Consider the following 24,336-nt stretch of genomic DNA (forward strand, 5'->3'; position numbering starts at 1 on the left):
GCCCAGCAGAGGACACCAGTGATGGCTTTTGTTGGATTCTAGAAATCCCTGCCTCTTCCCAGTGCGAAGCCACCCTTGGGGAAAGCCACTATGGCGTTGTGCTCGGCCGGGGTAGCAGGAACTGAACCTTCGGGGGGAACCGGAGCTGCTGCCAGCACCACACGACAGGAAGGCCCTCGGCTAGGTCGAGTCCTTCCTTCCCACAGACTGTGAGATACTCGGGGGCTGCGGAGCGCACGCGCTCGGTCCCCGGAGCAGCCAGGGACAATGGGACAGGGCGCGGGCGCAGCTACGGCGGAACCCCAGGGGCCGGGGTGGCCGCGCGCCGCCGCTCTGAAGTACACGGCCCTCGTCTCGTAGACACAGGCACCGTACACTCGGTGCCAGGCGCGGAGCGGCGCGGCCTGCCCACGCGGGACGGGCCCACGAGGCCCGCCGCAAAATGGCGGCCGCACTGACTGGCGCCCCCTGCCGGCGCATGCGCAGGGCGGCCCCGCCCGCGAGAGCGGAAGTCTTGTGACCCCGGAAGTGACCGTCGGAGCGGCGGGCGGTGGACGACGTTCGTCACTTGGTGCGGGAGGGAGCGCGAGAGCGGCGGCCGAGCCTCCGGTGAGTGGGCGCGTTGCGCGGGCGTGGGGCGGCGCGGCGCGCGAGGGGAGCGGGGCGGCTTTGTGCGGCGACCCCGGCGGCTGCGGTGCTCGCGGGCGGGCGGGCGGACAGGCGGGCGGGGCGCGGTCACGACAGCGGGCGGGGCAGGCTCGGGGCGCCTCGGAGGTCCCGTCCGAAGGGTCGCCGCTGCCCAGGCCGGGCGCCGGGTGCCGGTGGGACCCAATCCCCGGCCACGCGGGCGGTGTCCGGCGTGGAAGCCTCGCCCGGAGCTCCCGCCGCGCGGCCCCGCCCCGCCCGGATTGCGGGCCCTGCGGAAGTGCGGGCCGCGCCCTGGATGCTGTCGCCCGCGGCCACGCTTGGCCGCGTCGGGCGGGGTCGCCCGGAGCCTCCCGGTGTCGGACCGCCGCTTTCTGTGTTTGTTTGGCGGACACCTCTCGGAGGGACGACGGCGTGCGGGCCTTCTGGCCCTGCTGTCCGCTCATCACTGCGCATCGCCTGCAGGGATCCGAGTGGGTTTCTGGGAGGAGACATTGGGGGAAATCTGCGGAACTGAAAGACACCCGAGGCGCTTCCGTCCGGTTTGGTTCTGCACCGCCACTGACGCTTTAGGCTCAGGGCCCAGAAACAGGTTCCTGAGATTTATTTACAAGCGGTGCACCAGCTCCCGAGTTGCATTCGCACACCCTCACAAGCGAGGACCACCGTGCATATTTAGGATCTCTTTTGGGCTCTTAGGATTTAGAGCGGTCGCCACATAGTTGAGTTTAGGACAGCAGTCCATTGGCAGGAACGCTCAGACGCTTGTCCTGCACGTGGTTTAGACACAGAGCATCCTCCTTTAGGAGAACTTACCTCCGTGACCCAGTAAGAGTGTCTTGGGATTTGAGCCTGGGCAGGTACGGGCAGCAGTTGGCCCCAAGGGAGGTAGCGATCCTCCGCCAGTTCAGTTCGGTCTGGAGGCTACTCATTCTTTAAGGGGAAGAAAGGTGTTTTGCTTCTGTGAGGCACAGGCTGTGGTCCCCATTTTGTTGCTTCGTGATGTACTTAGGGTGTCGCCCTCTCTGATGAGCCTCTGAGTTAGTTGGGCAGTGGCAGCAGCCTCCTGTGTCCTCACGAAGTTCCCCACGGGTGATACCTCCATCATTCCCTGCGGGTTTCAGGGTCTCCCTAGGTTGGAAGGCCTCCAGGCTGCCATAGTCCCGCTCACTCCCTACCCACAGGTGTCCCAGGCTAGTGGTGAGCATGGCAGAACAGGAGCCCACTGCTGAGCAGCTTGCCCAGATAGCGGCCGAGAATGAGGAGGATGAGCACTCTGTCAACTACAAGCCCCCAGCCCAGAAGAGCATCCAGGAGATCCAGGAACTGGACAAAGATGATGAGAGCCTTCGGAAGTACAAGGAGGCCCTGCTGGGCCGAGTGGCTGTCTCTGCAGGTAGGTGGGTTGGAATAAGGATGTCACCTGACCCTGTCACCACCCCCTTTCCAGGCCTCCCTCCTTTCAGAGAGTTGAAAAAAATCTAAGGAATGGGGCCCTGACTCTTGACTCTTTCTCTCCAGACCCCAATGTCCCCAATGTCATTGTGACTCGCCTGACCTTGGTGTGCAGCTCCTCCCCGGGCCCTCTGGAACTGGACCTGACAGGTGAGTGGGTCCTGGAGTCCCTGGGTGGGGCAGCTGGCATCCAGTCGCTGCCCCTAAAAATAATTTTCTACACTGGTGCCCTCTGGTGGGACAGAGGGGAAGTGCAACTAGGTGCTCTCCAAGGCTCTGCTTTGTGTCAAGGAAGGGGCTGCGGGAAGTGAGTGTGGGGGCAGGGTGGGAAGCCTCTAAGTAATGGGCTGAACTCCTTCCCAATACAGGTGATCTGGAGAGTTTCAAGAAACAGTCATTTGTGTTGAAGGAAGGTGTGGAGTACCGGATAAAAATCTCTTTCCGGGTAAGGGAGAGGCTTGGTGAGGTCCAGCAAAGAGGGGCAGAGGAGCAGGACTGGGGAGCCAGCTGACCCTTGCTCTGTGTCCCCACAGGTGAACAGAGAGATCGTGTCAGGCATGAAGTACATCCAACACACATACAGGAAAGGAGTCAAAAGTAAGTGGGTGGACTGTGGAGTGGGGAGCCTGTGGGTTTGGGGAGAGGCTTGCATCGCCATGACCTTGTCCTTCCTGCCCTGCAGTTGACAAGACTGACTACATGGTCGGGAGCTACGGACCCCGGGCTGAGGAGTACGAGTTCCTCACACCCATGGAGGAGGCCCCCAAAGGCATGCTGGCGCGGGGCAGTTACAACATCAAGTCCCGCTTCACAGATGACGACAAGACTGACCACCTGTCCTGGGAGTGGAACCTCACCATCAAAAAGGAATGGAAGGACTGAGTTCCAGCTGGGAGGCGGGCAGGGCGACGGACAGACAGAAGGACCGACATGCCCCACCCCAAACCCCTACCCACCCCAAACCAAAGTGCTGACAGGACCCTCCCTCACCATTCCTCCCTGGTCCTCTCAGGCAGGCAGCTCTTCTGTCTGCCCCTCCTCCACCTCCTGCCTGCAGGCCCCTGTGGTCTCCAGTGTCACATTGCTGCTTCTGCCTGTGCAGTGGGGGAGGGGTTCCAGCCCAGGCCTCCAATCTTCTGTGTCCCTCCAGGTTCCCTCTGTCTTCCCTTCCTCAGGCCTTGGCTTCTAGAATGGAATGGAACACTGGGTTGCCCAGCCCACTTGTCTCTGCCCCAGCTGAGCTAGGTTGCTCGGCATGGGCAGGGTTGGGCTGTCTGTCCTTTAGCCCCACCACTCCCTGGCCAGGTCATCCATCACTGTCAGTCACTGTCTAACCATGATGCCTTAACATGTGGAACGTGTACTGGGGGCCGTCGCTAACTCTTAATTCTCCTGTCTGCATGAGCATGTGGTCTCCCCTGTCCTTGCCTTGTCTGCCATCCCCATCCTGGTGACCCACCCACGGAGGCCTGGGGTGCTGCTGTTGCTTCCTGCAGGCCTGGCCAGCTCTTCCCCCTCCCCGTGGCCAGGGTTGGGGGTGCTCCAGTAGCTAGGGGAGGGTCAATTGCCAAAACTCAATGCCTCCAGCCCCATCTAGGAGGCCGGATAGGGTGCCTCATTCCTCTGCCTTCTCTGTCCTTATAGGCAGCACTCAAAGCCCCTGTCCCAACAGAGAGCCCCTGAGGGACAAAGCCAGCCGAGCCTTACTTGTCTCACCTGGGCCCTATGGCCTGAACCTCGTGCCTGGCCTGTCAGTATTTATTGCCTCCAATTGGGCCAGTTGGCCTGATGCCTCTGCCCTGGCTCTTGGTGCCACCATCCCTGGGCAGGCCCTCCCTGGACCCAGCCAGGACAAACGTGGGACCAAGTGCACACAGTAGGGAGCTGTCTCCTGTGCCTCCCCTCCCCATCCCCGGTCCCCCGTGTGGAGTCTGCCAGGCCTAGGCCTCAACAGGCAGAGGAGCCTGTCCCTGCTTCTCTTCTGACTGGGAAATAAACACCCCTGAAGGAGTCTGGGGTGGTGTGGTCTATGCTCCTTGTGGGGCTTGGAGGGAATGGCAAGATTGCAGTGGAGGGTGGAGTTCTCTGGCTAAGGGTGGTCTGCTGCTCACAGCCCTGTTGTGTCTTTGCTACTGGCTTCCTGTAGAGAAGTGAATATAAAGAATCCCCGGAACCATGGTAACATGACTCGTTAATCTAGACCCTCCTGGGAGTTGGAGCTGGGCATAGAGGGGTGGCTTGGGTCAGCACACCCTAGCAGGAGCTTTTCCTCAGAGTCTTGCAGGCCACACCTGGATGTCTTCACTTGGGTTATCTCACACAGATATCAACAGAATAGGGACTCCGCTAGAAGATCTAGAACCTTAAGAGACTAATCTGGGTCCACACAACTTGTGTGTGAAGATCAGCCTGGTGAGGAAGTGGTCCATTTCTTTTAGCAAGGCTGGCTGGAACAGGAAGTCAGTACTCCAGAAGCCTCGCTCCACATCTCCAGTATGGTGCTCTCTAGAGCACCTACAAGGCTAGGGACAGGACCATTGCCCCATGTGGAAGCTTGTAGAGGAACCCTGAAAAGCAGCTGAGCTTTGACCAGTGCAGCAGTAGCTGCTGCATAGCCCTGCAATGACCACGGGGAGGCAGGATTATATGTCTGCCTCTGAGCACATTGAAAGACAACCTCAAAGCCCCGCCCTGCCCTTACAGGGATGTGTGCTCAGTGACCAGAAGACACCAAGCAGGAGTCACACCAGAAACTTATTTTTGGCCTGGTGCCAGCTTTGGAAGCCACCCTCTGGTTAAGTTGTTCAGTAAAGCGGTTGTACTATCCATGCAGCTAGCAGTGGTCAGCTGCTTCCCTGGAGCCTCCCAGTCTTGCTTTTGGGGTCCACCACTGTTGACCGGTCAGGAGATGTCTTTTATAAGTCGGGGCCATGTCAGTCATCCTAACCAGGTCCATGGGAACCCACAAATAGCAGAGCCTGATAGTAGCAGCCCCTCGCAGTAAGTAGCCAAATTGTTGACCCAAGCCTCTCCCAGAAATGTTCCTGGCACCAGCAGTCAGGCAGGCCTAAGCAGGGTGAGGCTCTTTCCCCAAGCCCTGCAGCTTGACAAAGCCAGGACCGGCTGGTCAACTCTTCAGCTCACTCTTAAATCTTTAATCTGTCAGCAATTGTTTACTGAGGAGGGGCTTATGAAGTTCACATTGGATCAAGAAATTTAATCTTACAACTCCAGGTTCGTCCTAGCCTGGTAGGTGTGTGAACTCAGACCCTGAGTGCCAAGTGTGCAAGCACACTGCCAACAACTAGGACTTTGCCCTGGCTCCTCCCTGAGCAGGTTAACTTACGATGTCCTAATAAAATGCATGACGTGTTCCTTAGGTCCCAAGTCTAACCAGATCTTCCCTATCTCACCCCAGCCTGCTCCTGTGGTGTGGTGTTCCAAAACCTAGGAGCCAGGTGCAGGGGACTCCCCATCCACTTTCCTCTATCCATGTCTCCCAGGAATTTCCAGGTTTCTAGCTTCTCAGGCACCTCCAGATGGGCCTTCTTCCCCAAGGAAGGTCATGGTTGTAGGCAGTACCAGTCAATGAGCAGTCGGCTTCCATGTGTGTCTATGTAATTACTAGCTATTTTGATTTACAAGAACCTTCTCCATGCCCAGCACCATCCTATATCAAAGCTACTATACCGGTGGGGCTATGTCCTGCTTCCCACTTCCCGCTGGGCTGTCACTAGCCCTCAGCTCAGGCTCCAGTACAGATGTGACCAGTGGCACCAACCTGCTGCTCACCCTACTGGACATCTGACAAGCCTGCCAGCTGAAAAATACTAGTAATACTCAAAACTGACCAATAACCCAACCCTTAGCTCAGTGTGAGACTCTTTCCTGAAGGATATCCTGATGCATTTCCAAAAGTGGACAGAGAAATGGGCTACAGCCAGTGCGGGTCTTGCATGACCTGGACTCTAGGTTCAAACTACCTTTTCTGCAGTGGGAGCTACTCTTAGAAGGTATGTTATCAGCTTGGCCCTCAAGGCATTAGCCCATAGATGTTCAGATGCTCCAACTTGCATTCTTGGGTTGGGACATAATACCTTTATGTTAGTTGGCTACTCAACAAACCCAGAGGGTCCAAGAATTTCAGGCCTCTCTCTGGCTTCTCAAGAACTCACACTGCTGTGACTGTTTGGGTCTGTGTAGAAGGCCAATACAGAGTAGACATTCATCAGTCTAAGATACTGTGAGCACACGGGGAGGGGGTGTGTGTGCTTCAGGGTTGGCCACTCTTTCACACAATGTCAGTACCCCTACCCTGTTATGCATACAGGGAAGTTGCCTACACTGAGAGCTTTATCCATCCTGTGCCTGCCCTGCCCTGACAGTCCAGAGATAAGCTGAGATCCGATCCTATCTACTTCAGCCTGCCTTGTACGCACCTGGAATGCTCCATTTCACTTGGTCCATCTCTTTTTTGTATTCAACTCTGTGTCCTGGAGGCAAGGTATCTTTAAACTATCACACTTAAACCCCCTACTCTGTTTGCCTCCATAGATAAAACATCCCACCCCTACCCCTACTATGCACTACCAAAACCCTGAACCTTTTTTTTTTTTTTTTTTGAGACAAGGTCTCAAGTAACCCATGCTGTCTTTCAGCTCCTGGTACTCACCAGGGGTAATTGAATGTACCTGTAAATCCAGTGATTTAGGAGGCAGAGGCAGTAGGATTGCTGAAAATTCAGGGTCACACTGGTCTATGCGGTTTCAAGACAATAGGGTTACAGAGAGAGAGAGAGAGAGAGAGAGAGAGAGAGAGAGAGAGAGAGAGAGGAAGAAAAATAAAACAGAAGAATTTATCCATCTGCCTCTCCTATGCTGGGATTACAAGGGAATACACTACCATACCAGCTGACTTTCTCTTCTCTGTCTTGGCTCCAAATCACGGTTTGTAAAACAGGCCAAGGCAACCACAAAACCACTGAAGTTGGCACAGCAGACCTGAAGCAATTTCTATCACACCCAAGAGCAGGAGTGTGAACAGGTACTCCAGTTAGAGAAAGGGAGAAACACCTAGCCCAGCTGCTGCAGAACTGGGGAGGACTGGGTACATCTGCTCTTAAGCCCTCCAAGGCCTGTAGTCATCCTTTGGACACATGAAGGTTTCCCAGTGGGCACAACCAGTATCTGACTCTCACCTTCCTTCCTCTGGATGTGGTTGGGGCACCAGTAGCTTGGTCTTTAAGATAGAAACTCTAAGCAGAGTTCTATGTAGGAAAGGTAACACATGCCTTCATTTAGTGTCTCAAAAGAAACTATCAAAATACAGAAGCGTATTTAGGTTTCATCGTTTCTGAGAGCAGTATATTATGAGTCAATATGTAGACTTAACATGGGAATGCTTCCTTGTCTAGTGACCCTTAGCTATCAGGACTGTTTCTGTAGTAGGAAGTGCAGAAAGGGGAGGCTGCCAGAAGGGAGCAAGCAGAGCATGGAGGTGGGGGTGTGCAAGTCGGGTGACAGGCGTCGTGGAGCAGTAAGGAAAAGAGTGGGCCGAACATTGACAGGGATTGCTCACAGCTGTCACCAAGCACTCAACCGGCTGGGGGTAGCGCTTTAAGTATTGCTTTAAGTTGGAGGCCATTGAGTTCCAAGCAAATCAGGAATAGAGTGGCTCAAACCCAGAAGAAGACAGTGATCAATCTGGGATAAGTCGAGATAAAACGTGAGTCTCGTCTGTAACCCTAAAGGTTGGTTTACAGAAGTCAAAGTTTCCATTATTTAACCCAACACACACAAATGCCACTTCAACATGTAGTCCATCTGAATGAAGTCTGACGAGGAACTGCTTTCTCCACTTCCCAATCGGGCTTCCTTAGTCTGGGGCGCACTCTACTCAGCAGCGGTCTCGGGGGGTGGGAGGTGGCCGCAGTCCCTCGGACAACCAAGGATCGAAAAGAAGCGCCCAGGACGGTGGTGGCGCACGCCTTTGAGCCCAGCACTCAGGAGGCAGGGGGAATCTCTGTGAGTTCGAGGTCAGCCTGGTCTACAGAGCGAGTTCCAGGTCAGTCAGGGCTACACAGAGAAACCCTGTCTCGAAAAACCAAAAAAAAAAAAACAAACAAAATAAAGAGCACGGGAACGTGCCCGCAGCCTGTGGGGACACAGAGCAGGAACCGTGACGCCCACTGGCTGGCGACGAGCGGACCCCGGAGCCTAGACGCGGGCAGGGGCTGCACGGGCCGCACGCGCACAGGAAGTTGCATCACCCGGCTTCCGGACGGGGCCGCGGGGGCGGGGCCAGTACGGAAACGCGGTCCAGTCAGAATGCAACACGAGGGGCTTCGGAGGCGCAGGCGTAGCTCCGCCCAGGAGCCCGGGGCTCCGCCCCACTGCCACGTTCGACGGAGAAACGCGCAGGGTGCGCGCATCTCTCGGCCAATCAGGAGCCACAGGGCCGGGCCATGGAAAGGCAGCGGCCGCCCCAGACGTCTGGAAGGCGTGGGAAAAAGTCGCCAGTCAGAAGTCCAGAAAGAGAAAGTTCGCCTCTGCCAGCCAATCAGAGGCGGGGGAACGCAGTGCGTGTGCGCGCCCGCGCTCGCACTCGGGCCAATCCTGGACGAGAACGGGAAGGCCTCCGGGTCTCCTCGGACCGTACGGCGGGGAGGGCGGGCCTCTCGTCGTCTCGGCCAATCAGACGGCGCGGCGGGGCGCAGGCGCGCGGCGGCCGACGCGCGCGGCGAGGGGGAGGTGTGGGCGCGTCCCCGGCCCAGGATTTATAAAGGCGAGGTCTGGACCTACGCGCGCTCTCGTCGCTTTGGCTGTCCCGGCGGCGCTAACTTAACCGCCCCGCCCGCTGCCGACGTCCGACATGCTGAGCCGTTCTCTGCTGTGCCTGGCCCTGGCCTGGATGGCCAGGGTGGGCGCCGACGCCCCGGAGGAGGAGGACAACGTCCTGGTGCTGAAGAAGAGCAACTTCGCAGAGGCGCTGGCGGCGCACAACTACCTGCTGGTGGAGTTCTGTGAGTGAGCCGCGGGCCCGTGCGGGCAGGGCCCCTGGTCCACGGACCGCAGCTCAGGGCCGCGCTAGGCGGCCCCCGGCGCTGCCCGGTGCGGTGGCCCGTAGTTCCCGGCTTGTCCCGGGGAGCACAGGTTGGCGGGTCCCGGACTGGACCTCGCTGGGAGCACCTACTGTCAGCTTCGCTGCTTCCAACCTTCCAGAGAGCATCCTTCCCACCAAAGTGGAAATCGTTGTGTTCAGGGTTCTTGGAGGGTGGCTGAGTGGCTTAGGATCAGGAAGGTGTCTGTGCCCGACGTCCGCATGGCCCGATCCGTCTATGGGCTGTGTGAGCAATAGCAATGCCGATAGAACAGGTCTAGCCCTATTTACTATGCCCACCCTCCGTGTAGCTTGCCCTCGCCTCCTCACTGGGAAGTAGGCCAGATCCTAAGCCTTACTTCTCTTTACAAGTGTGTGAACCCCAGCACAGCTGCCAGGCTGCTTTGACAGATTGTCACGTTCCCACACTAGAAAGCAGATTCTGATAGGCATCTGGGCTTGTTCTTGCTAGGAATAGTGCTGGCCCAGCAACCTTTTAACCTCCCTGCATTCTTAATGGGAAATCTGAGGGATACATTGACCCTGATTGCTGGAGACAGTGGGAAGTTACAAGTCAGGATTATTTTGCCGTGTTGGTGGTCACAGGGCAAAGTAGGGGTTGGAGTTGTCACTCATGGCCTCTGTCCTGATATTGCCCAAGAGCACCAGCTATCAGCTCGGTCTCGTGTCTGTGTTAAGAGGGGTTATCTTGGTGTGCTGATAAGGTTTTTATGAAAGGGAGGTACAAAGTTAAAGGGGAGCATTAGACCTGGGTCAAGGACTGCCTTCCAGTGTCCTGCTTTCCTTTTCAGATGCCCCATGGTGTGGCCACTGCAAAGCCCTGGCCCCTGAGTATGCCAAAGCTGCCGCGAAACTGAAGGCAGAAGGTTCTGAGATTCGACTAGCGAAGGTGGACGCCACGGAAGAGTCTGACCTGGCTCAGCAGTATGGCGTCCGTGGCTACCCTACAATCAAGTTCTTCAAGAATGGAGACACAGCCTCCCCTAAGGAATACACAGGTGTGACCCTAGCGCTGCCCTCTAATGACCGCGGAGGCTTGGGGAGCTAGCCAGAAGTGTGTCTTAGTGGTCGGGAACCTTCGCAGAGGCTTGAGGCGGGGACCCTGACTGCGTAGGCTTGGGGAGCTAGCCAGAAGTATGTTTTAGTGGTCGGGAACTTTGCAGAGGCTTGGGTTGGCAGCTGGGTTCCATATCAACTCTGGTGTCTGAGGGCCATGGGAAGAAAGTTCCCTTTTTGGAGTACCTGACAGGAAGAGTGTCACATCTGTGGTGACCCCCCAGAGTGGCGTGTTGGCTGAGGCTTATCTTAGGATTGACCAATGAGGAAAGGGAGGCAAGTGCCTCTCTGAATGCACGGGGCTTTGGGCTATTGGTCCTCACAGAAATAGTGCTTCCAGATAATGTAGGCGTGGCACTCCAGCTGCTTGGTAGGCATCACTCACAGTGTGTGCCAATACCTGGCCAAACATTCACTGCACTTCCCTGTGGGACCATTTCACAGTCTCAACCTCCGAGTCATTGGTGACAGGCTGCAAATCGAAGCTTCCAGATGTCACCCAGCCACTACTAAAGCTATTTTCATAGAGGCTAGGACCTTCATGTAGGCAATTCATTAGTTACTACCTGCAAAAGATGACTTGGGTCTCCCAAACCAGTTTCCTGGAATAGCCATTCAAGCCACATGCTGGGCAGTGTGAAAGCAGCTCATCCTGTGCTTGTAAAATATCCCTTTGAGCAGCCTTGTACTGGTCAGTGTCAGCCACTCTGGTCACTTCCCTTGGATGTCTGTGGTCTCTACTTTTTACATGAGTTCACTATCGGAGTAGAAAGTTCGTGGTCCAGAACTTTGTTTGCTCCTGCCTGTGGCCAGCACCTGGGAGGCAGAGGCAGGAGTATCTTGCAAGTTTGAGGCCAGTCTAGTGTGGGTTCCAAACCATCCAGATCTGCAGAGTAAGACCCCACCTGAAAAGTATACAGCTCAGTTGGGAGGGTTCTTGCGTAGTGTGTTTGAAGACCTGGATACAGTCCCCACCACTGAATAAACTGAGCATGGCGATGTTTTGCCGACGTTTTGCCGTGTGTGCGTGCACAGGCTCCTGAAACACTGTTTATTGTATCTTGTGCATTCTGTGCCAGAAGAGGGAGTTGGATTTCTGGAACTGGAGTTACAGGCAGTTGTGGGCCACCCGTTGTGGGTGCTGGCAACCATTCGCAGGTCTTCTTGAAGAGCAGCAAGTGTTCTTTTTTGTTTTGTTTTTTGAGACACGGTTTCTTGGTTTAGCGCTGGCTGTCCTGGAACTCAGAGATCTGGGATCCCAAGTGCTGGGTTTAAAGGCATGAGCCACTACACCTGGCTTCAGCAAGTGTTCTTAACAGTTGTGTCATCTCTCCAGCCCCCACAATCAAAAATTTAAAGAAAAAAAAATTTTTTAAGCTAGGTAGTAGTGGTACACCCAGAATCATGGTAGATTCAGTGTGCAGATCGGCCTTAGTTAGTCCAAGTGGCCAGTCCAGGAGGAGAGAGTCACCTGTAGGCCTCTACCTCAAGGAAGAAGCAGACCTTTTTTCTCCTCACCATGTCTGCTTTGAGTAGCAGTCAAGCACTCCATATCTTTCCAGTTCTTACCCATCTGAGAATTGGGTAGGCAGACAGGAACTCCTGGCCCACCCAGGTCTTGGGGTCAAGTTGAGCCTGTTTTTGGGGTGGCAGAGCTAGCACTGGGGTTGACTAACCACATCTCCGGGGTGTAACCCGGTGTAGAGCAGTGGAGCAGAAACTGAGCTGAAGGAACTCTGGCACTTCAGGAAATTTGGAAAATGCAAGCAGACTGGGGAGAAGCAGCTAGTGAGCAAGCCCTGCCTTCCAGATGTGTGCACTCCTTCCTTGACAGGCACCACGGTAGCCTCTTCTGGAATCCAGAGGCCAGTGTTCTGTAGGAGAGCGTCTTGCTCTAGGAATGGGCTGGCCTGTCTTGAGCCTACTGGGCAGAGCTCAGAAGAGATGGCCCGGTAGGGTGGGCGATACCTTGTCTCACAAGAACATGCGTTTGTTTGGGGCGCAGCTGGCAGGGAAGCTGACGACATTGTGAACTGGCTGAAGAAGCGAACAGGCCCCGCTGCCACAACCCTGTCTGACACTGCGGCTGCAGAGTCCTTGGTGGACTCCAGTGAGGTGGCCGTCATCGGTTTCTTCAAGGTAGAGCTTCAGCATTCCGTTTGCCAGTCTGCCTCCTTATAGAGGGAGGGGTCCCAGCAGGGTTGGGTGTGTGGTCACCTCTGCTTCCCTTCCTCTTCTAGGACTTAGAGTCAGACTCTGCCAAGCAGTTCTTGCTGGCAGCCGAGGCTATTGATGACATACCTTTTGGAATCACGTCCAACAGTGGTGTGTTCTCCAAGTACAAACTGGACAAGGATGGAGTGGTCCTCTTTAAGAAGGTGAGTGACCTTGGCCAGCTGTGCCCGGGGCAGTTCAGGTGTTGGTCTGCAGGGGGTGGTGTTGCCTGCTTATGTTGGGAAGGACCAAGCTGGGCTGATGGTGATAGTGATCAAGGATCTCTGCTGCATCTTTTTGGAGTTAGACTGTGGCGGCCACTTCATACTGTGGCCTTTGGACCAGCTTCCTCTGACAGCCAGCACACTAGGTCTTCTGAATAATACAAGGTGGTGATTATGGCAAGATGTAACCAAGGTGACTGTTGGAACCATTCACTCTCCCTCCCTCCTTCCCTGTCTTTTCCTGTCTTCCCTCTGTTTAAGATAGGGTCTTACCCTGTAACGCTGGCTGACCTGAAAGTCGTATAGCCCAGGGTGGTCTGTAACTCACAGCAACTCTCCTGACTTCATCTCTCAAGTGCTGAAACTACAGATCTGGTCTGAGCCACATACCTGGCCTTTTTTGTTTGTTTTTTCGACAGAGTTTCTCTGTGTAACAACTCTGGCTGTTGTCCTGGAACTCACATTGTAGACCAGGCTGGCCCCAAGCAGATCTGCCTCCCGAGTGCTGGGATTAAAGGCCTACACTGCCCATCTTAAAGATCTTTTTAAAAAACTTATTTATTTTTAGTTTTATGTGCATTTGCCGATATATATGTCTGTGTGAGGGTATTGGATCCATCCACTGGGACTGGAGCTGTAGACAGTTTTGAGCTGCCATGTGGGTGCTGGGAATTGAACTCAGGTCCTCTGGAAGAGCAGCCAGTGCTCTTAACTGCTGAGCCGTCTCTACAATCCCTAGAGATCATTGTTAAGTTCCCCGTCTAGTGACACTAACTGTATCCACGGTACCAAGGAACCTATTGTCAGGATTTTTCCTCAGCCTAGACAAGAGCTCTGGAGCCTTAGCTACAGATCCATGACCCCCGTGTCCTGCCCCCACCCCGGCAGACCTCCCACTTGAACACCTGCAGATTCCAATCCTATTGTCAATGTTTTCGTAGACACCAAGTGTCCTTGCCACGTCTTCCTGTTACAGGGATGCAGCAGACTCTGGGCTTCTTGTCCTGCCTGAGAGTCGGGGTGCTGTCTGGGCACCCATACTTTTGCAGCCTAGCTGTACCAAGATGAGGGTGGTGAGAAGCTCATGTCACCCGGGTGTGCAGGGGAGAGGAAGTTCTATGAGAGGAAATATCTAGGGAGTGGGGAGACAGGAGCTGGTCCTTATGGACAGGAGAATAAAACCCCGGAGTGCTGTTCCCTGTGGGAGGAACGGCACAGAGGGGAAAAAATACTCCGGGGGTCTGGAGAAATGACTCAGCAGTTGAGCACTAGCTGCTTTTTCAGGGGAGTCCGAGTCAATGGTCAATTCCCAGCACCTACGTGGTAGCTCATTAACTGAGACTCCAGTTGCAGAGGGTCTAACACCCTCACGCTCATGCATATAAATAAAATCAGATTTTTAAAAAAAATTTTTTTTGAAAAAAAGGAATGATAGCCCGTTCAGGAAAGATGAAGCATAGATGAGAGGGTCCTCTGGTTTGGAACCATGTTGGTGTGTGTTTTCATGTCTCTGAAAGGATTTCACCAGTTTGCAGGTGAAGGAATTTGAAGGTAAAGAACAGACGAGAGCTGTCCTGAGGGCTGGACTCACATCCCTCAGCCATCAGTGCTTTTGTCAGCCTCTTTAGCCCTTCGTGGAGGCCGTCACCTGGCTGCTACCCTTACCCGCTAGAAGACTTAGGGAGGGAAGAGCTGCTCAATTCCTGGTTGTCTTGGTACATTTGCCCAGGAGATTTTACTTAAGTGCTTGATTCGAGAAGTGAGAAAGTGCTGGTGAACTCTTGATAGAACAAAAGCTCTCTCAGATATTTTAAAATTTCATCCAAAGCCCGGCAGTGGAGGCGCATCCCTTTAATCCCAACACTCTGGAGGCAGAGGCAGGCGGATCTCTGAGTTTGAGGCCAGTCTGGTCTACAGAATGAGTTTCGTGGCTGCTAGGGCTGTTACACTGATTTTTTTTTTTAAAAGATTTTATTTATTTATTATGTATACAGTGCCTGCGTATACTTCTGCATACCAGAAGAGGGCACCAAATCTTATAGATTGTTGTAAGCCACCATGTGGTTGCTGGGAATTGAACTTAGGACCTCTGGAAGATCTGCCAGTGCTCCTTTTTTTTAAAAAAAAAATATTTATTTATTTATTTATTTATTTATTATGTGTTCGATATTCTGTCTGTGTGTATGCCTGCATGCCAGAAGAGACACCAGACCCCATTACAAATGGTTGTGAGCCACCATGTGGTTGCTGGGAATTGAACTCAGGACCTTTGGAAGAGCAGGCAATGCTCTTAACCTCTGAGCCATCTCTCCAGCCCTTGATTCCCCTACATACACACGCAGGGTGTCCTGTATCCCAGACTTGTTTTGAACTGTGTAGTTGAGGCTGCCCTTGAGTTCCTGATCTCTAGTGTGTACCACCACACTCAGTGATTTGGTTTTGTTTGCTTTCTGAAGAGAGCTCTGGAACCAGGGAAGGCTGCCACAGCCACTGGTATGCTATAGTGTCTGTCATGACCTGGTGGGGCTGCTGTCTACAGCAGAGACAGTGCTGTGGTGGTGAAGGGAGCTGTTTTACCATAGTGAACTGAAGAAATTGTGTGACTACACTGCCAAGAAGATAGCAGTCCCAGGTAGTCAGGTTTTTTTGTTTTTTTGCAACCCTCAGTGGAAGGTGGTGGAGTGAATGGTTCTGCTGCAGGAGGAGCCTTGTTGGTAATGGTGATTGCGCATCACACTTGGAGAGTGTCTGTGGAACCCTTAGGCAACTCTGTGTCCCCTCCATTGCGGCTGGTGTAGGCACAACAGCATGGACACCTGTACCCTGTAGGCTCTGGTGGAGAGCAAAGACATAGTGCGCTCACCTAGTTTTCTCAGTCCTATAACCTGCGGTTGTTTGGGAAGAGTATTTCTGGGTTCCTTCCCCGGCCCCAACTACCTGCTCCTCCTTTATCTTCTTGGTTTTTTAGGTTTTCCATTATGTGGGTATTTACGTGTCTGTTTTACGGATGTGTGCATACAAGTACAGAAGACAGGGCTCTGGATCCCTTAGAACTGGAGTTACAGGCATCTGTGAACTGACGGATGTGGGTGCTGGAGTGTCGCAACGCTCCTGAAAGAGTAGCGTGTGCTCGTAACCACTGAGCCGTCTCTCCAGCCCCCACCTCCTCTCGAAGTTACTCTGAGGACATATAGTAGAAGGTGGCCAGTAAGAAGATGAGTAGTCAGCCCACCACATCTTTGAATCCAACTATCTTGGCTCAGAAGTGTTGGGAATAAGCTGGACATGGTGGCACATGTCTGTAATCCCAGCACTCAGCATGCTGGGGTAGGAGGATCACAAGTTTGAGGTCAGCCTGGAGTGCAGGATAAACCCTGTCTCAAGAACAAACAAACAATTTTTTTAAATTTTTTAATTTTTTTTTTAAGTTTTTTTCAAGACAAGGTTTCTCTGTGTAGCCCTGGCTGTCTTGGAACTCACTCTTTGGACCAAGCTGGCCTCAAACTCACAGAGATTCGCCTGCTTCTGCTTCCCTAGTGCTGGAATTAAAGGCCTATGCCACCACAACCAGCTGTAGCACTTTAATCCCACCCACCACTGGAGTTGAGACCAGCCTAGTCTTTTTTTTTTTTTAATCTATTTATTATGGATACAATATTCTGTCTGTATGCCTGAAGGCTAGAAGAGAACACCAGATCTCATTACAGATGGTTGTGAGCCACCATGTGATTGCTGGGAATCAAACTCAGGTCCTTTGGAAGAACAGGCAATGCTCTTAACCACTGAGCCATCTCTCCAGCCCCCCCCCCCCCCCCCCAGTCTTTATAAGAGGTTCCAGGCCAGCCAAGGCTACAAATTATACAAAGAATTATACCTGTATCTAACATGAATAGGCTTTTTTTTCCCTTTGTCATTGCCTAAACAATACAATGTAACAACTAACCGTAGAGTATTTACATTGTTAAGAATTATATCATCAGCTGGGCAGTGGTGGCCCACACCTTTAATCCCAGCACTCAGGAGGCAGAGGCAGGCAGAGGCAGGCGTATCTGATCTCTTGAGCTTGGGACCACCCTGGTCTACAGAGTTGAGTTCTGGGATAGCCAGTAAGGTCAAGGGCTGCCAGAGCTGCGCGTGTGTCGTCTGCCAGGCTTTAGCCCTAGTGCTCCAGAGGCAGAGGCAGCTAGATCTCTGAGCTTGAGGCAAACCTGGTGTTCATAGTAAATTTAAATTCTAGAACAGCCAGGCTGTCCAGACACTGTCTCAAACAAACCAAAAGTCATCTAGAGAGGATGTAGACAGATCGTAGGTGCTATGATCTTTTACATAAGGGACTTGGCATATAGATTTTGGATGGGAGGAGTTGAGGAATACTGTGTACCCACACAGATACTAAAGGGTGGGTAGGTGTGACTTATTCCCAGAACCTCATCAGAAGTCTCGGAGCAGTAATGGACTCATGGGATTTTCACCTGAAAAGTTTTAAGAAAGCGTTTTCTCCGGAACTTGTTTCTTGTCCACTCCGTATGTGAAGCCATGGCTTGGATGGTCTAGTCTAAGCTGTCCCGTCCTGAAGCTATGGAGGTGGATAGCTATCTGTCTCTGCCTTGTGATCTCAGAATGCCTTAATCTGTGGTGGTGGTGGTGGTTAAGGATCCCAAGAGCTTGTATGTGTGGATTCCATTTGTCATTCGTATTATTTTAGAGGTTAGAACTGGAAGTTGAGCAAGGTGTCCCAGTGTGAGAATTGGTGGGGGTGCTAGGCCAGCTGGGGCTACATGAAGAGACTCTGTCTCCAAACAAGAGATAGGTAGACCTAAGGTATTATTGGGAATGAAGGAGTGGGTTTTCTTCGTACAGTAGAGCTTGTGATGTTTGGCTGTCTATCTACTGCAGAGGCTGGGTTGGGAAATCATCTGACTGAAGCTTTAGAGGACAGCCGGGGCAGCACGGGGAGACACCTGTCTCAAGTCAATCACAATAGGATATCAATAAGTTCATTGGGTTATCAGGTATAGCATTCATGCGAAACTTTAATTTCCATGTCAGGTCAGGTCAGAGACTAAGTGATGTTTATGTGTTCCCAGATCTTCCTATGTCTAGTGTGTATATCCTATATTGGGAGGTAGCTGAGTTCTTTCTATTTCTTCGGTCTGTGCTGGACACATCCTCCAAGCCCCTTACCCTTTGCTGCAGACTAGGGACACCATGGAAGATGGGCACCAGTAAGTGTGGCTGACTGGACACAGCGTCTCCTGTCACCCTAGCACTCAGCAGGCTGAGGTGGGAGGATTGGGAGCTTGGGCTACAGAGCCTCTCGAGAGCAGCTGTGAGTCGCTGTGGGCATGGAGATGGCTCAGCGTACAGATGTTTGCTTCAAAGCCTGATGACCCAGGTCTGATCCCCCAGTACCTGCCTACCTACATGGTGGACGGACAGACTGACACCGCCAGCTGCCCTCTGACGTTCAACATGAGTGTATGCACCACCCCTCAAAAGATGCGTTAATTTTTTTTTTTTTAGATTTATTTATTTAATGTGTATGGATTTATGTTTATTCGCCACCATGTATGTGCCTGGTGCTTTGGAGGCCAGAAGAGGGCAGTGATCCCTGGAATTGGAGTTAGAGTTAGTTGTGAGCTGCTGTGGCAATTCTAGGAACTGAACTCAGCTCCTCTGGAAGAACAGCCAGTGCTTTTAACCATGGAGTCATCTCTCCAGCCAGCATTTGTTTTTCTGCAAAGTAGCTTTATCTAGTAGATGTCCTAAGAAGGTCTGGTTTCCTCTGTCATCAGTGTGGTCCCCTCTCCCACTCATCTCTAGGAGGATCATGTTTTGTGAGCCACTGTTTCTGAAACAGAAGTGGTTGTTTTCTCAGCTCTGGAGATTCCTGCTCTGTGTTCTGTAGAGTATGCTCTCTCTGTGGTGATACCTGCTGCCCTGGCCTGCAGAGGCAGCATTAACTCATGCCTGTGCCGTTCAGTCACAGCAGCGGAAGGACCATGAGGCGTGAACATGCTGTTGTTTGTGGGCTTGTCACTGGTTCTGGTGGTGACTGTGTCCAGTTTAGGCCATCGGGTACAGTTATTGTCTGTCCTTTGATGCTGGCTGACCACAGCAAAGCTCACAGCCCCTTTTCTGTCCGTAGTTTGATGAAGGCCGCAACAACTTTGAGGGTGAGGTCACCAAGGAGAAGCTGTTAGACTTCATTAAGCATAATCAGCTGCCTTTGGTCATTGAGTTCACTGAACAGGTAAGGCCTCTCTGGAGGAACCCCTGGGAGAATGATCTGAGAACGGCTCATGACTCAAACCTAGTAACTGCTGCTTGTCCCACAGACAGCCCCAAAGATTTTTGGAGGTGAAATCAAGACCCACATTCTGCTGTTCCTGCCCAAAAGTGTGTCTGACTACGACGGCAAGCTGAGCAACTTCAAGAAGGCAGCCGAGGGCTTCAAGGGCAAGGTGAGCCACCTCAGGACGTGGGCTGCCTTTCCAGATGCAGAGAGGCCTGCCTAGTCTCCTGCAGTGCTACCCACTTGCCCATTAGGGTCTGCATTGTGGGGGTCCACTGGGCCAGCCCTGTTACCCTGGTGAGGCAGCCCCAGACTCACGGTGTACAAAGCCAGTTCAGGGGTGTGAGCATGTGTCCAGGTTCCGTCTGAATATGCCTTTTCTCCCCCAAGATCCTGTTTATCTTCATCGACAGTGACCACACTGACAACCAGCGCATCCTTGAGTTCTTTGGCCTGAAGAAGGAGGAGTGTCCAGCTGTGCGGCTTATTACCCTAGAGGAAGAGATGACCAAGTACAAACCGGAGTCAGATGAGCTGACAGCTGAGAAGATCACAGAATTTTGCCACCGCTTCCTGGAGGGCAAGATCAAGGTGTGGTGACACAGTTAACCTTGCAGGATAGCCTCCACCCCTGGGATCCAGGGTCTTCTGCTTCCTGCAGCGCTGCCTTCAAAGTCTGAAGACATTAGCGTAGATTCCTAGAGCCTGTGATGGTCATGTGCCCTAGGGGGCCACAGATAAATCCCTCCTTGCGTGCTAGCCTAGCCATGGAAGCTTCAAGCACCAGGACACATCTGTATTTCAGTTGATCTACCTGAAGACTCAGCCTTTTCTCACCAGATTGCTCGCAGCATTGGCTCTGGTGGTTTCTGGGAGACAGCATGGGTCTCAAGCTATGCCAGGGCTGGAGACTGGGGCAGAGCTGTGCCTGACTGTACTCTCTCTCCCTCTAGCCTCACCTGATGAGCCAGGAACTGCCTGAAGACTGGGACAAACAGCCAGTCAAAGTGCTTGTTGGGAAAAACTTTGAAGAAGTTGCTTTTGATGAGAAAAAGAATGTCTTTGTCGAATTCTGTAAGTGAGGGTCTCTGGGGGGCTTACAGATTAGAGAACACACTGTGAACACTGGATGGCTCTGTCCACGGTGGCCCTTCAGCATTGCTCTCTTTCAGATGCTCCTTGGTGTGGTCACTGCAAGCAGCTAGCCCCCATTTGGGATAAACTGGGAGAGACCTACAAGGACCATGAGAACATCGTCATTGCTAAGATGGACTCGACAGCCAATGAGGTGGAAGCCGTCAAAGTGCACAGCTTTCCCACCCTCAAGTTCTTCCCAGCCAGTGCCGACAGGACGGTAAGCTTCCCGCCAGGGTTCAGCTGCTGTCTGTGGGGTGGGCCCTGTTCTACCCTCTCCTGCCCTTCTGCATGGAGGGGAAGCTGCAGTCTGTGGGGTGGGCCCTGTTCTACCCTCTTCTCATTTCCTACAGGTCATTGATTATAACGGTGAGCGGACACTAGACGGTTTTAAGAAATTCCTGGAGAGTGGTGGCCAGGATGGTGCTGGAGACGACGATGTGAGTGTGGTCAGCTCTGGGTTCTTGTGGGAGGTGCTAGCTCAGCCTTTGGCTTGTAGGCTTCGGTGGTCACATGCCTGGCACAGCTGTGTGTACCCTGGGCTCAGGGACCTTAGACTTTGTCTTTGGTGTAAGGGAAATGCTCCATTTGCACCATTTAGCATTTAAAAAGTAGAGGGGGTTGTTTTTTGTTTGTTTTTCAAGACAGAGTTTCTCTGTGTTACCCTGACTGCCCTGGAACTTGCTCTGCAGACCAGGCTGGCCTTGAACTCACAGAGATCCTCCTGTCTTTGCTAGAATTAAAGGTGTGTGCCACCACCACCTAGCCAAAGTAGAGATTTTAAAGGTACCTTTCAAAACCGTCCCACGGGGTTCTCAATCCCACTTACGTGGACTTGAACTGGCTGGGTCTGTGTTTGCTGTATGGGTACTGCACACTTGTTAGTTACTGTGGGGATTCTCTGGCCCTAGGCTGGAGACTGGATATGGGCTGGTTCCCAGGAGCTCTATACTTTCCAGATCAGTTTATGGCCAGTAGCCTTGATGTTGCTAATTTGGGGGAAGCAGAGGGCAGGTCAGGATTCGGTGGAACTTGAGGACGCGTGAGCGTGTGTCCTTGAGGGTCACCTGGAGATAGTGGTGAAGCAGGAAGCGGTGTACAAAGGGGCTGTGGAGTAGAAGACAACACAAAGCCTGGGGAAGTGGCCAACAGTCAGTTTGGCCTTGTGCTGGAGCTGTTGTCCCGGCCAGGTCTTCCATGGTCCTAGAGCCATGCCCAATTGGAGGTTATGGCGACTTAGTTGGACGGCTCTGGAAGCCGTGCTGTATCTTGCCTTATATGCAGAAGCCTCGTGCATTGCCATACTCAGCCTATCACCCAGAGCCACTACTGGAGATGGTGACCAGGGCCTTAGACTGAGGACCGTCTCACTGCAGCTTTGGTGCTCTAACTGGGATTTCTTCCTCCATCCAGGACGTGGACCTAGAAGAGGCTCTGGAGCCCGACATGGAGGAGGACGACGATCAGAAAGCCGTGAAGGACGAGCTGTAGTGGAGGAGCAGTCGGACGCCTGAGCCCAGACCTCGGGGGCCCGTGCTCCCCGCAGCCCACATCTCCGGAGCCTGAGCCTCACCTAAGGAGGGAGTGCCATCAGAACCCAGGGAGTCTTTCTGAAGCCACACCCATCCAACACACGTGCACCTAAACCTGTCTCTTTTGCTTTTCAATTTTGAAAGGGATCTCTCTCCAGGCCAGCCCATCTTAAAGAGCTATCTTTTGGTGTGTTTTTGTTTGTTTGTTTGTTTTTGATTTTTTTAATTGTGATGTATTTTTTTTATATGTGGATTTTTGTCCCAAGTGCTCACTAAAATGTTTGGGGATCTCACACTGGTAATATCGTTCCTGTTAGAGATTTCATCTTTCACTGCTCCACCGTGCAAGGCCTCCCTGAGACTCCTGCCTCTGTGGGAGCGGTGGACCTGGGTGGACAGTCACTCTCCGCCTGCCTTGCACTAGTGTTGCCGTGGCAGCGTGGCTTTTGTAGATTTCAGTTAACCATGGGACTCACGCATCCTGTCAGAGGGTGGGTCCCTCACGTGTGGAAGAGACGGTGTGGCTGGCGGCTGGGCCCAGGCCAGGCCTGGACAGCTCTCACTCTTCAGTCAGGACTACCAACCAGCCGGCCATGGGCACATCACTCTGGCTGCTGGATTTGCTTCCAGCATGGCCTGTGGCCTGCGTGAGGCAGAACTGGGACCCTTGATTCCCAGACTGGGAGTCAGCTAAGGACTCTGGGACTGAATCAAACGCCCATTCTTGAGGCATTTCTACCATAATATTGGAATTGAACACATTGGCTAAATAAAGTTGAAATTTTACTACCCATTGTCACCTCTGCTTTCTGTCTCCAAGCCAAGGGAACTGAGCTGAAGTTCTCCCAGGAGGGCCAGTGAGTTTGTTGGGGTCCCTTTGTCAAGAGAACACCACTGCCCCCACTGAAAGGGAGAAATGGTGGATAACTGCTCACCACACAGGCTATCTGACTCGAGTGCTTCCCCCTTTGTCTAAGAGCAATACAGTGGCCCCATCACAACCCTGGATGTGGGCATTATGGACAGGTGATGCTGATGGGTGCTGGGTCACTGTAGGACCTACTCCCTCAAGTTATCCTCTGCCTTGCATCATGCATGCCCGCATGCACATACGTCATACACAGTAACTTCTGTGTGTAGCCCTGGCAGTCTTGGAACTTGCTTTGGAGACCAGGCTGGCCTTGGATTCACAAAGCTCGGCCTGCTTCTGCCTCCTGAGTGCTGGGGAATGCTGGGATTAAAGGCGTGCCCCACCACAGCCCAGCCACAATAACTTTGAATTCCGGATTGAAGCAGGTGTGCATGCAGCTCTCCGAGGAAAGATAAGAGCAATTAAAGACATTTCCAGGACTGGATGCAGCTCAGTTGGTAGGGTTCTTGCCTAACATGCACCGGGCTTTAGCTTTGATCCACAGCGTGGCTGCTGTCCTAGCTTGGGATCAGAAGTTCAAGGTTATTCTCATCAATATCCCGAAGTGTCGGGGACCACCTGACCTATATGAAAGCCTATGTTTTACCAGGAATGGTGGAGTGTGTTTATAATCTCAGTGCTTAGGAACCGGCAGGAAAAACAGGAATTTCAGGTCATCCTTGTCTGTACAAATTCACAGATTTTGATACCTGATGCCCTCCCCCTCCCCACATATAGATTAAAATGTTTCAAAAGTCAAAGCAAGAGCTGGCAAGACAGCTCTGTGCATAAAGTCACCTACTGCCAAGCCTATCTCAAGACATTTCTGCTGGACGTGGTAGCGTGTGTGTGTGTGTGTGTGTGTGTTTCGCAAATGCATGTCTGTTGTTGGATCCCCTGGAATTTGAGTTCCCGGCCCTTGTGAACAATCACATGGGTAACTGGGAAACAACTTCAGAACTTCTGCAGAAGCAGCAAGTGCTCTTGAGAACTGTTGAGTTCTCGCCAGCTTTTGACACACACTTTGAGTACCAGTGCTGGTGCAGGAGAATTGGGGGTCGGAGGCCTTAACAAAACAGCCTGGGGATGGTGGTGCACACCTTTAATCCCAGCACCTGGGAGGCAAAAGCAGGTGGATCTGTGACTTCGAGGCCAGTGTAGTTTGCATAGGCATTTTAAGACCCAGTCTCAAAAGAAAGAAGGGGTGGGGGAGGCAAGGATGGTGGTGCAAACCTGCAATCCTAGCGCTTGAGAAGAGAAAGCAGAAGGACCATCTCAGCCACACAAGGAGTCCAGAGATAGCCTGAGCTACATTCTCAGCTACACAAGGAGTTCAGGGACAGCCTGAGCTACATTCTCAGCTACACAAGGGGTTCAGGGACAGCCTGAGCTACATTCTCAGCTACACAAGGGGTCCAGGGACAGCCTGAGCTACATTCTCAGCTACACAAGGGGTCCAGGGACAGCCTGAGCTACATTCTCAGCTTCACAAGGGGTCCAGGGGCAGCCTGAGCTACATTCTCAGCTACACAAGGAGTCCAGGGACAGCCTGAGCTACATGAAAAAATAAATACACACACACGTACACTTAGGGCTGGAGAGATGGTTTAGCAGTTGAGAGAGCTTCTGACATTTGCACATAGACATACATGCAGACAAAACACCAGTGAACACAAAATAAATGTAAGCTGGGTGGTGGTGGCATACCCCTGTAATCCCAGCACTCAGAAGGCAGAGGCAGGTGGATCTCAC

The 24,336-nt window shown here is 52.8% G+C and overlaps 2 protein-coding genes across 2 annotated transcripts; both read left to right on the forward strand.

Annotated features, from left to right (window-relative positions):
• The first annotated feature begins 987 nt into the window (after positions 1–987).
• Positions 988–3,062, forward strand: Arhgdia (Rho GDP dissociation inhibitor alpha). Its single transcript, XM_085694253.1, has 6 exons — positions 988–1,118; positions 1,830–2,041; positions 2,167–2,250; positions 2,469–2,545; positions 2,634–2,697; positions 2,783–3,062. The coding sequence occupies exons 2-6, from the start codon at positions 1,852–1,854 to the stop codon at positions 2,980–2,982; spliced, it is 615 nt and encodes a 204-aa protein (XP_085550379.1). The 5' UTR covers positions 988–1,118; positions 1,830–1,851; the 3' UTR covers positions 2,983–3,062.
• Positions 3,063–8,898: 5,836 nt separating this feature from the next.
• On the forward strand, positions 8,899–22,465 carry P4hb (prolyl 4-hydroxylase subunit beta). Its single transcript, XM_048429296.3, has 11 exons — positions 8,899–9,121; positions 10,011–10,217; positions 12,281–12,414; positions 12,516–12,653; positions 18,862–18,966; positions 19,052–19,177; positions 19,399–19,599; positions 19,962–20,082; positions 20,181–20,362; positions 20,496–20,582; positions 21,556–22,465. The coding sequence occupies exons 1-11, from the start codon at positions 8,971–8,973 to the stop codon at positions 21,631–21,633; spliced, it is 1,530 nt and encodes a 509-aa protein (XP_048285253.1). The 5' UTR covers positions 8,899–8,970; the 3' UTR covers positions 21,634–22,465.
• Positions 22,466–24,336: the final 1,871 nt, after the last annotated feature.

The sequence above is a fragment of the Myodes glareolus genome, chromosome 9, assembly GCF_982192425.1.
Source record: "Myodes glareolus chromosome 9, mMyoGla1.1, whole genome shotgun sequence".
Classification (NCBI taxonomy): Eukaryota; Metazoa; Chordata; class Mammalia; order Rodentia; family Cricetidae; genus Myodes; species Myodes glareolus.